The following is a 12,346-nucleotide window of genomic DNA, read 5'->3' on the forward strand; positions in this document are numbered from 1 at the left end:
GAACTTCAGCTTGCAGAATGAGAAATGGGTTAATTTCTGATGCTCCTTCATATCTGACAACATGGTGTTAGGGGGTATGAGCAGGAATGAGGGGGGAATTAGTCTGGATCTTGGCAACCCCCCATCAATGTCCCTGTTTAACAAAGAGAGCAGATGCCAGTCTCAGAACCCTAAGCAGGCTAAAATGTAGCATCCTTGTTTTGTCATAAAAATGTTCGTATGTTTTGAATTCCATGTTATTAGTGCACCTTTTATTTGTTGAAACAAAACTTAGAAAAGCAATATAATAATTTCCCAGATTTCAGAGTCAGAATTTTTTTCCAGACCATATTAACATTCCAATTTATTATTTTTGTTGTTGTTGTTGGTTGGGATCTCAGAAGATTTTACTCACGGGGGCAATAGGACTAAAATTCAACAAAGGAAAACAAACCCAGTGTGGGTGCCAATGGTTTATTCGACCTTTTTTGAGGAAAGCATGACATCTGGAATAATGTCCATAGGATCTTCCTCAACTTCCCCTGAGCCAGAACTAGCAAAAGAGAAGATAGAACTGCCAGAAGAGAAAGAGTAAGCGAGGAATTCCTGGACATTAAGTGCCATCTGATGCCAAGGAGAATGCTGGGTCCTTGCCAGTGACTAGCAGCAGGATGCCCATGCCCGCAGAGGCTGCTGGGACCAGCAGAACCGCCCAGCACGGCCCCTGCCAATAGGATGGGTAGCGTTACAATGGAAAACACCAGGCAAGAAGGAAGATTCCATTTTTGAAGTCCATGTTTTCCAAAACAATGTCACTGAAGGACTGAAGGACAGGAAATAGATGACCTTAATCTTTAAAAAGAGAAAAATGCACATACACACACACTTAAAACCAGAAAATTGCTTTAAAACTGCATATAGTAAAATCAACTCACAAATACATTTGAAAACATAAACAGAATTTTTAGGATTATCCTATAGAAAAGTACTGCCCCTTCCTCAACCAGGACTATAGAAGAATTTCCTGGGTCCTCATCAACAAAGGCATTTTATTAAAAAGCAACCCTGGCCAACGAGAACCAGGGGAAAATGTCTGTTGTTTTACTATCTATTTCTTTTCATCTTAACTGGTTGAATATCCTTCATTTCTCGACTGGGCTCTTAATATATTGAGTACTGTATAATTTTCTGCCCTATTTTTTGCAACGATTTTCCCAATTTGCCACTTGCCCTTAGCTTTTATTTGTGGTTTTCATTTTTACAAATAAGACCTTTCTTTAATAATTTTATGTGGTGAAATAAATTTCCTTCTTTCCCTTTGGATTCTTTTTTGGCAGGTTTGATTATTAAAATAATTTTCATCTACCAGACACAAATTCATCTTCACTACTACTTCTCGTTTTTCTACCATTGGATGTGTTACACTGAATTCTTTAATCTGTCTGGAATTCATTTGGTATTGGTCAAAGTATGTATTTGTTTATTTCCATTTAACACATGCTTCTCCCCAGTCCTGAATGAAGCTGACCCATCCTTACTGATTTCAGTCCTAGGGTGAGATGTTCTGTGCAGTGAGGGCTGTTTCAGCGCTTCTTGGCTCACATCATCTGTCTGCTGAGGAAAGAGCCAGCACCATGTTGTTTTAGTCCTTAGAGTTTGCACAACACTCTAATACCGAGTAGAAATGACTTCTCATAATACTTTCTACTAATGTGTCCCCAGTTTGTCAGGGGAAATGTTTCCCTAGTTCTATTTCACAAAGAGATTCTGAATCTTCTCTGAAGAACCACCCATCATTGCAGTCCGTACTGTAGGCCTGTGCCCAGCAGCTTGAGGAGGAAAAGCAGGCCCCTGGGGTGGGTGGTGTGATTCCTGGGGTCTAGGACAAAGTAATCTGCAGGACATACCCCCTACCAACCATAGTTTTAAGGAGAAAGGGACTCTAGTCTCAAGAGTGGGCTGTCTGAGGGCAGCATAGGATCAGCACTCTCTCCAAGGAGGGATACTGAAGACTGCTGCTACTGCCCTCCTAGCTGGTGACCAGGAGGGATGTGTTGGGGTTGGGGGGAGTACAAGGGTGATGTCACCTTCATAAAAGGAGGATGGGACCCGCCCCCAGCAGTCAGAATTCAATAAGCAGTGGAACAAAAGTGTCTTTATTTCTCCTGGATTGTAAGCTATTTTCTTAGGGTAAACGTGATTTATATTCTTTTTAAAAATAATTATTTATTTGAGAGAGAGAGAGAGAGTGAGAGAGAGCGAGTGAGCGCAGGAGAGGGGCAAAAGGGGAGAGAGAGAGGGAAAGAAAGAAAGAATCTTAAGTAGAGTCCGTGCTGAGCATGGAGCCTGACATGGGGCTTGATTTCATGACCCTGAGACCATGATCTGAGCTGAAACCAAGAGATGGATGTTTAACTGACTGGGCCACCCAGGCACCCCCAAAACTTGTTAATTTATATTTTTCAGGAAAAATGTTTTTAAGGGGACATCTTGATAGGAAAAGTAATCATAAAATGCTGTCATCTTTCTGGTTTTGTTAGAAAAAACCAAAGTAGAGAAAGCACACAGACACTCCCAGGCTTTACATGTATGTGCACCAGCCTGCAGGCACCCACATCACATGTGGCCAGAAAAGGTTTTCTCTTGCAAAGAACACTGCTAGCCATGGTCCCAGCCACCATCGTGGGGGTCCTACGTGAGGTGGCCTTTAGTTGGAGGGCAAATTGTAGATTTTCACATTGTACCAGTTCCCTAGGGCTGCCATAACAATGTACCACAAACTTGGATTAAAACAGCAGAAATTTTCTCTGAAGGCTCTAGAGGAGGATCCTTCTCTGCCTCATCCTATGTTGGCTTCTGGCAATCCTTGGCATTCTTTGGCATTCCTTGGTCTCTAATCTCTGCCTCTGTCTTCACACAGCTATCTTCCTCATATTCATGAGCATATACTGTCCTCCCTCTGTGTCTCTTTTCTTCTAAATCATGTGGGATTAGGGCCCATCTTAACAACTTCACCTTACCTTGATTACATCTGCAAAGACCCTATTTCCAAATAAGGTCACATTCACAGATAGGGGTTCATAGGGGTTAAGGCTTCAACATATCGGTTAAGGGGACATAATTCAATTCTTAACAATCATCAACCAACCTTGTTCACTAATGTCATCGCATAAACCAGCAGCTCTGTGTCGACCCCATCTTTTTCCTCCAGGATTTCCATGATATTTGACCAGGGTTTGACTCCTATGAGTAAAGCAAAAACCATTAGAAACAGCAAGTCAATACTCCTTATCCAACTAATATCACAGTTTATTCAAAGACTTATCACCCAATGACACTGGTGTCTTCAGTCACCAAATTTCAAAGCATACCCTTAGGGTGAACTTGAACATGCTTCTAATTTGGCAATAATATACCACCACATCATTCTTGTCCAGTTGAAAATGTACATTCTATGTCAGCATGGCTATCAATTCACTTGAAAGTCCTCTTTATATTAAATATGTAATTTGAGGAAATCCAGTCATGTGCATTTCACTCTCTGAGCATGGAAACTCTTGATAAATGCTCTCTATATGTCCATCAGCATATTATGCTCTGATCTCTTGCAAGGAAAGGGATATAGGAGATCTTTACATTTGCTTAAACAGTAGACTCCAAGAAATACTGGGGAAACATCTGTCTAACAAACATTTCAAGAACAGAAGTATATTATGATTCAATCCAGGAACAAATACTGGTTAAGCATCAACAGGGTACAAAGAACCCACCTCACCAAAAAGCTGGTTCTTTGAACCCTGTTGATGCTTAGCCAGTATTTGTGCCGATGGTCGCAGAGGGCCTGGTATGAGAAGTGGCTCTGCAAATGAAAGCTCAGAGGTGGTTATTCCCTGGCTCCCAGAAAGGGCAGGAAAATCCATCACATTCAGTACTGTACAGCCAAGGCCAAGGTTACAAAGGGCAGAGAAAACCAGGACACAGTTTCCTATGCCTGAGAGAAACATTTGAAGGGAGGTATTGCCTCACCTTTGGCATGGCGGCATGGAACATGAAGCTCCTTCCTGTTTTCTCTATAAAGATCTCAAAGGGATATTGCTTATTCTTACTGATAAAAGTAAATTCTGAAATAATGTAAAACCAGTGGCTTCCAAACGCAGGTTCTTGGATGAGTCATGTCAGAGCTCATCTGCTGGCCTTGAGAAAAAAGCTCCCCAAAGGGCAGCAGTGGTAGCTGTCTTATCTCTTTGCTCTTAGCACAGCGTCTGGCACCTAATAGGTCTGACTACTAAATGGGGAACTACGGGAGGGCATAAAGTGGGGTAAGCTGGAGCAGTTTTGAAGGAACCAGAAGGCAAATGCAGGAAGAGAAGGAAGGAGATGAGGAGAATTTTAAAAAGGAACAGGCACCTACTCTATGACTTAGGAACACAGAGTTTCACATAGGGGTCTATTGGCTCTCCTCCCTTGTGAACAGAGAGGCTTTTCCTTTGGCAAAACTGCCCAGTTGGTCAGAATGAGGCAAGCTACTCTAACCCTAACTCCAAACACAAACTCTACCTTTTACCTATTAACCACTGACATATCCCCTTGCTGCTATTTACCATCAAAGTATTCTGAAGTCCTCAGCTGTGCTTCAAACCAGCAAAGAAACCATTTCTGCCCTCATGACAGTCAACCACAGTCAACGTGGTCAGTAGGTCTTGGGTCTCACTGTTCAGGTGCCGTTAGAGCACTCCAAGTACTTCTGCTGTGTTTAGGACAAGCGTAACCAGTATCATCCACACTCGGCACCCAACCCTAGCATAAAACATGGGTTCTAGTGGGTTACCCACATATGGTTCAAAGGGAGCCTGAAGACTGCGCTGACGCAAAGCATTTCCAATAGCGCTAGTGGACCCAGAACAGCCTTCTGGTTGCGAGCTTTGGAACCACAAGCCAAATAGGGCCTAGGGAAGGCAAAGCCAAGAAGCAAAGGCAGGCTCCCAGAGAGAGGGAGGTACAGCCACACCATATCCTCGCCCACATACAAACGCACTCATGTGTGCACCATTTAATCCTTTATAATGAAAACTCTCAAACACTGGCTTAATTTAGTTGAAAAACATGTTCTTCAGCTGTGATATCTGATTACCTTTTATGGATTTCAATGTCTGGAAACTTGCATATATCCCTACACTGTTGAGTTGAATGTTACTCTCCTTTGATTGTTTTAGTGCCAGAAATGGGAAACATTCAAAAGAAAGGAGGTGAAGAGGAAGAAACATTTCGGGGCAACAAAACAGCCTTGGAAGGGCTCAGGCTGGCCCACAGGAAGCACCAGTCACCCAACTCCCCCAAAGCTGCACCTGCTGGAACTAAATGGTCCAGGTCAACTCCCCCCTCCATCCCCCCCCACAACTTGCTCCATACAGAGTGTGAGTGCACGCATGTGTGTGTGTGCGCGCACACGCGTGTAGAGGTGGGTGGTCCTGTATTAGAATCATAAACCCTATGATCTGACCCTTTCACATAACAGAGAAAGAAACCCCTTTCCAAAGAAGTGGAAAGAAAAGAGGCTCAGGAAATACATCTAAATAGGAGTGATCGTATCAACCTTGGAGAACTCCTGTGGGGTGTCACAGAGATAAAGCACTCTTTTTGCCTAGGCACTGTTGAAGTACATTAGAAGACAATAATTTTCTTAATTACAATCATCTGTCTCTCTCCAGCTCCACCCCCCAGATGCCAGCTCTGAGTACAGCCTCCACGAGAGCCCTTTTCTCCTATGATGTTTCAAGCACATCGTTGGCACTTAAATATTTACCGAATCAAGGAGTTTTATACAACAAATATTTAGCCTAGTGTCTGTCACATAATAGGCCCTGGAATTATCAGTAGCTATAATTGTCACGGTGGTGGTGACACCCACGCTTACCCAACAGGGCTCCTACACAGGCTCCCAGGCAGGTCCTCTCTTCCCGCCAAACCACAGTGCCTCTCTCTCAACCCAGAAGAAGCAAGCACACAACAGATGACTCAACGCATTCGCCTTCTGACTTTCCTCTTAGCTCTCTGTGGTAACTACCTCCCCCTCCCCGACCCAAAAAAGATTGATATTTAGCACAATGCCTAGGACACACGAGTTGGTCTAACACTCCATCAGAAAGGCAGCAGGTTTCATGTCTTTCTATATGACTGAAAAACACACTGAGCATGTATGCTCCTGCTATAGCTAACTATGGAAACATGGCTTGACTTTCGTCACCTAACTTCCACCAAATTTTGGGAGTGCTTCACAAGATCAGTATTTCCTCCAGCAGAAGTCAGACACAGGATGGCCTGAAAGGATGGCTGGATTTTGTCTTCCCCGTAAATCAGGTGTGACAAACACGTTTAGGAATTATGTCATCTCTCATTACCTCACACTCAAATGAAAATGAAACTTCTTCAAAAGCAGTGCTGACCCCAATTAGGGGAACTCAGGATTTATGGCTGCAATTTCAAAATAAGTTCCCCAGTCTGCTCACTTGCCCCACCCTCTCTCTGAGATGCAAACCCACAGTCAGTGGGAAGGGCACCTTCCCAGGGGAGCAGAGGTTCGGTTCTCAAACAGTTTCCTGCCACCCCCCACAAGGACAGTCTCAATGAAAGGGAGTTTGTGATGATGGCAAAATGACAGAGCAAGGCCCTCTCATAGGCACCTGTACCCACTCACAGCCTTTCTTTCTTTGTGCCATATCCTGTCCCCTAGGAAGGGAAAGTGACCTGAAGATGCCAGGAGAGAGGTGACCTAGCAGTTTGAATAGGTAGCTGTGATACCATGCCATGCCCCACACACTAGCACCAGTTCACCTTTCCATACCAACCCCTGAGCAAATGTACCAATTGCCTGATTCAAATGGGGCATATTTAATTCATAGTTATTAGTTCCTATGATGGACTTAGACTCCTCAGCTTTTATCTCTGCTCATACCTGGCCTACTCCTGGCCAAAGGACAAACCATCCCCACTTCCAGACTCCCACTCCCACACTCCTTCTGGTTAACCCCCACACAGCTTGAGTAATATTTATAAAGCAACTGGAGGAATTTGTTCTGGACTTCATCTGCTGTAGGTGGTGGTGATTTTTCAGGACTCATAGCTTATTTGTTGGTTTTCTCTGCTAATTTTAAAAAATCTGACAGTTTTCATCATCCAAAAGAATGCCTTTCTATTTAAAACAAACAAACCCAGTCTATGCTTTAGCATGCCCATTCTCCACCCAACACCACAGAGGAATGGATCTGAAGGCCACTTTGAGGAGTAAAATTGATGGCTTATTTATAAACTTGTGCACAAACGGACATGCTCAGTTGGCCCTCAGTCACCTCTGGCACCTCTGTCTAGCACTTCCCCCAGCTGAGAGGGGAGTGAAGAGTTGCTTCTAAACCTGCCAGGTGGAAACACACCTGGGAGTCACGGTGCTCTCTGCAGAGCACCATGACATATTTAGATGTTTAATTCCATCATAGAGCTCAGGAACAATTTTACTAGCAGGCAAATAGGATGATGTTATATGTACGCATTAAAAAATCATGGCCAAGACCACACATGTCCACAGAGGAACATGCTACTGAACCACGTGATATGCTATGTCTGAGTTTTTCCATTAGTATTGCTTTTTTTCAGTTGCTAGCTCTCAGTAGCAGACAGATGGCAGTAGCTGCCAAGAATTAAGAAATTTTATAGGCAAAACCATCAAGCTAAGAAAACCATCTATTAGCTACCTTTTTTTTTTTTTTTTTTTTACAAATTGGATAAAGATGACCATCATAGTGTCTTGAAGGAGACACTGAAGACAACAGAGAGCCTGTGGCTGGGCTGGTAGATGGGGGCTTAGATGTAGGTACCAAGCCTTGGATTATCTCAGGTTCATTCCTGTACCCACAACTCCACCAACAAACCCTTCATAGAATGTGAAGTCCAAGGAAGGAAGCTCTAAACTCCCAACTCAATGAAGCCAAAGAGGGACCCCCAAGGCCGTGAAAAGGCTTATCCCTTAAATACAGCCTCAATGGGAAGGACCCATGGGTTATTTGAAATTCAGGGCAGGAAAACAAGGAGTCCATTAACTGTCCTAAAGTAATCCCTGGAGTTGGGGGATGGAGTATGATCTCTCTGAGGACCAATAAAAGGGTCTGCCTCGCTGTCTTCCCATACACCCACCTCTGACCCTAAACTTCATTAATTGGCTTTGGAAACACAAACCCCGGTTTCTGAGCCACTGACTACCTTCATTAAGGATTCTCAGCTGGCCCCATAATCTGCTCTTGGCCATAAGAGATTTAAAATCTGGCACCAGATGGAAACATGCTATGGTAGAAAGAAAAAAAAACAAGCCTGCCCTGGTCTGTGACCCATGTTCCAGATTCACAGTCTCTGTCCACACATGAGAGTTTGTCTCTCTCACACCCATCCACCCCCATGCACAGGCCTAGAGTTACCTCCAGCCTACGATCCATCATGCCTGGTGCTGACATTTGCCTGTGCATTCATGGAAAAGGTATGGGAGCTCAATTTATGGCCTTGGATGGTTTTCATTAACTTATATTCAAACTACTGAATTAATAAGTGAGCTACTTTCCTTCACCTTTGATGCAGCACTGAAAGGTGGGTCTCTGAGCAATGCTGAGTCAGAGATACAAATAGTTGGAATCGAAGAGTGCTATTAGGCCTCTTGTCCTTGACAGTTGTACTTGGCTAAGTGTGTGCACAGAAACATATACATGAAACTGTAAGGAAATATACCAACATGTTAATAATTATTTCTGTCTGGTGAGATTGGAGGTGGTGATTCATTATAATCTCCTTTATACTTTCTTTCTATAGAGAGCATGAGTGTTGTAAAAAGAAAAATAAATGTTATCAAGGTTTTGCTTTTCTCTGGGTCTTTGTGGGGACAATCATAGTAATAATAATGTCCTACCAGAAAAGAGGTCCAAACATTTTTTTTAAGAGGACAAAATCAAAAGCCCCTAACATTTTAACTTTGGGCCTTCCAGCATTACGGGGGCCACATGCTAAGCCAAATCCGAAGTCCTTTTTTTCGTCAAGTGCATATGGAAGGCCTGCCTGCCCACTGCCCAGCTCAGTGCTGGGACACCAAGAAGAGAGCCAAAGGCTCTGCCACCATCTGGCAGGGCACACACTCATCAGAAATGTCAATGACAACAACATATGGGCTCTGAGTGCATGTGACTAGCCCAAGATAGGGAAGGGGCAGTGGGAGCCAGGTGGGAGGTGGGGGTGGCAAGTAGACAGGGGTTGGATGGTGAAGGATGAGTTGCAGGGTTTGGACCTAATTCTGTGGGCCTTGGGAAGCCACCAGCAGGGAAACGATGTGACCAAATTTTTGTTTTAAAAGACTCTCCCAATAGCAGAGGTGAGGGTCGCACTTCAGGGACGTAATGCCAGGTGACAGAAGGAGAGGGCCCCCAGTAGGAGGACATGAGATGAAAGGAAAAAACGGAGAACATTCTGAGAGTCAGAGCCAATAAAGCTTGTGTGAGAGAAGGGGAGAAAGGAGCCAGGGAGACCTGGACAAAATGGGAAAGGGGAGGAGGAGCTGGTTCTATGGGTTCAGTGGAAGGGACTAAGAACAGGGCATAAACACAAGCTCAGAGTCTGACCTGTCCTGGGTAAGGCCATGAATACTTTCCCTTTCATAGCTAAATCCATGTTCAATCCCTGATCTTTGTATATCACAATTCTAAAAAATATGTTTCCTGCAGCGGGGAGTCCACACAAATGGAATTCTGTTCATTCTCAATTCTGTTATGAACATGTTAAAAATGGAAACCTGCCTAGAGCAGACATGTTTACCTTGATGAAATAGTGGGTGGGGACCACTTACCCCTTTTGGTGTCGACAGCAGAGACAGCTTGAATCAGAAGAGGTGCATTTGACTCTGAGTACTCCACAAAGACGAGCAGCAGCTTCAGGGCTGTCTTCACCACCAGCCGGAACTGCCCAGAAAAGAGAAAAGCATCATGTAGCTGTGGACGGTCTGTGTACACCTGAAGGCAGGCTGGCACCCAGTGCTGGCTTTGGCCAGGAGAACTCGGCAAGCACACAGATTCCTTTGCCAGATGCCTCAGAAACAGGAATTGATATTATCCCCATTGCACAGATTAGGAAACTGAGGCACAGACTATCCTGCCCACAGCCAGAAATAGAACCAGAATTCTATCCCAAGGCCTCTGGGTCCAGAGCTCACACCCTGAAGCCTCTCAGCAAACAAGATAGCACTTGCCATGTTGGTTGATTCATTTTATCCAGACTAGAACACTGTGAGATAGGAACAATCACAATCCTTTTTCTGGTAAGGAAGTAGGCACAGCGGGGTAAAGGACTTACCCAGAGCCAAACCACTGAACTGAGGCAAGCAGGAATCTGAACCAAGTCCCATCCTGCTAGGCCCAGGGCACAGCATTTGTAAGGAGCCACACACAGCCCTGGAGCCTTCCATCACACAAGCCACAGGTTACCTGCCCAGAGAAATTCCCAAGCTTCCCAGCTGAAGCTTAGCTGGCCCTGGGGGCTACCTGTGGCAGTCTTGGGTGGGGGTTACAGGTCACCCCTCCCCCCATTCCCCCAAATGCTGCTGCCACAACTCATTACCTATAGTGTCCCTTCCCTGAGCCCCATCTTCCAAGAAACTCTTTTTAAATTTTATTTAAATTCAATTTGCCAACATACAGTATTAACACCATCTCACCCAAGAACTTCTTTCTAAAGAAACTTACCCACCAGCTCTCTTCTGTAAATGGGTTCAAATCATGCATCTAAGAAATAAGGAGACTGCCCCAGGCTACCCAGCCCAGCCCCAGCAATTTGCTTGGCAATGCCCCACCCCCACAGAGAGTAACACTTTCAAGGGGAGGGGGGCTTATCTGCATCATGTCTGCAGGACCAGGAACTGCATTTGGCACGGAGTGGGCTCTGTGGTGTTTGCTCACTGAATGAATGAATGAATGAATGAATCAGTTCATGATCAGTCAATGCACGACCCCTCAACTCTATCACCTTCGTTGTAAAGAATCAGCTCCAGGACCTCCATTTGCAGCCCAAGAAAGACCCAGGGCCTCCTGAAGGCAACAGCTCACATCAAAATACTAGGGATAGGGACACATGTAGATTTTATAAGAAACTTGGAGTCTCAAGTATTCCTCACTATTCCAGAGTGAATAGTGTAAAAACACCACCTGTATCAAGTTACTTCCCCAAAGTCAGGCAAACACCTCTACTCTCTCGACCCTTCTCCTTGGGCATACTTCCCTGATTCTTCTCCTTGATTCCACATCTCTATCCAGCCAGTGTCTTGGTTCTCAGCTCCCCTTTACAGGAAAACTTCTCAAAAGGACTGCCACTCGCTCCACTTCCTCACTTTCTACAGACTCCTCAACCTAATCTGATAGGGTTTCCATCACCACCGTGCAAATGACATTTCTCTTGTTAGGGTTGCCAACAGCCTCCATATTGTCAAATCCAATAGTTATTTCTTCACTCGTTTCAATCCCCAACAGCATATGACACAAATACTTCCTCCAAGAACGGTTTCCTGTCACCATGGCTGACCCCAGTCTCCAACCTGAGTGGCCACTCCTTTGCTGGCTCCTTCTAGGGTACTCAATCTTTAGGTGGGGGAAGGCTGCAGAGTCCACTCTGCATTCTTTCTTTCTCTTTCCGTACACTCTGAGTCCATTCAGTCTCTTGGTTCTACATTCTATCTGTGACTCAGTGCAAACTGTTGCACCCCAGGCCTGACTAAACTCCTGGGCTCTGACAACCCCCTGACCCTGGACATGGCTACTCATATGCTAACAGCACCTCAAATTCAGGTGGTCAAAAGAGAACCCTTCATCTCACATGGGCTCACTCCATCCCACCTACCATTCCAGCCTGTTCCCTCCACTCAGCATGTCAGCCACATACAAAGTGGCTGGTGGGGACTTTTCTCACCCCATTCCCACAACAGATCCATCCACCAGCGTGGTCAGAGCTTCCCTCAAGAGAGCCTCTTCAGTACTTCCAGACTTGTTCCTACCTCCCCCTATGTCCATTCTACAAACTGTAGCCAGAGTGACCACTGTACCCTCAACCTCCCCTCACGGCCCCCCGAGCCCAGGATGGAACCCACTCCCACAGGCGTTACGTCCTGGCTCATCTGTCACTCTCCTTCTGCCCAGTGTGTTCCCACCATCTACCTCTCTGCCATCACATGACTGTGTTTTCAACCTACCAAAGCTCATTCACAGCTCAAGGCTTCTCAGTGGCTATTCCCTGCCTAGAAACAGTCACCACAGGACTGGCCTTTTATCATTCTTCAGATGTGAGAAATTTTCCCTCG

At 45.0% G+C, this 12,346-nt stretch overlaps 1 protein-coding gene across 15 annotated transcripts in view; it reads right to left on the minus strand.

Annotated features, from left to right (window-relative positions):
- The window catches only part of FHOD3 (formin homology 2 domain containing 3), a 463,903-nt gene that overhangs the window by 168,813 nt on the left and 282,744 nt on the right, over window positions 1–12,346 (minus strand). For all 15 annotated transcript variants that reach the window (XM_055324588.1, XM_055324589.1, XM_055324587.1 and 12 more), the window contains 2 exons: window positions 9,851–9,962; window positions 3,128–3,222 (listed from right to left, as the gene is read on the minus strand). In XM_055324588.1, the coding sequence (XP_055180563.1) occupies window positions 3,128–3,222; window positions 9,851–9,962 (207 nt within the window). The remainder of the gene's footprint in view (window positions 1–3,127; window positions 3,223–9,850; window positions 9,963–12,346) is intronic.

The sequence above is a fragment of the Nyctereutes procyonoides genome, unplaced genomic scaffold (genome assembly GCF_905146905.1).
Source record: "Nyctereutes procyonoides isolate TBG_1078 unplaced genomic scaffold, NYPRO_anot_genome, whole genome shotgun sequence".
Lineage (NCBI taxonomy): Eukaryota > Metazoa > Chordata > Mammalia > Carnivora > Canidae > Nyctereutes > Nyctereutes procyonoides.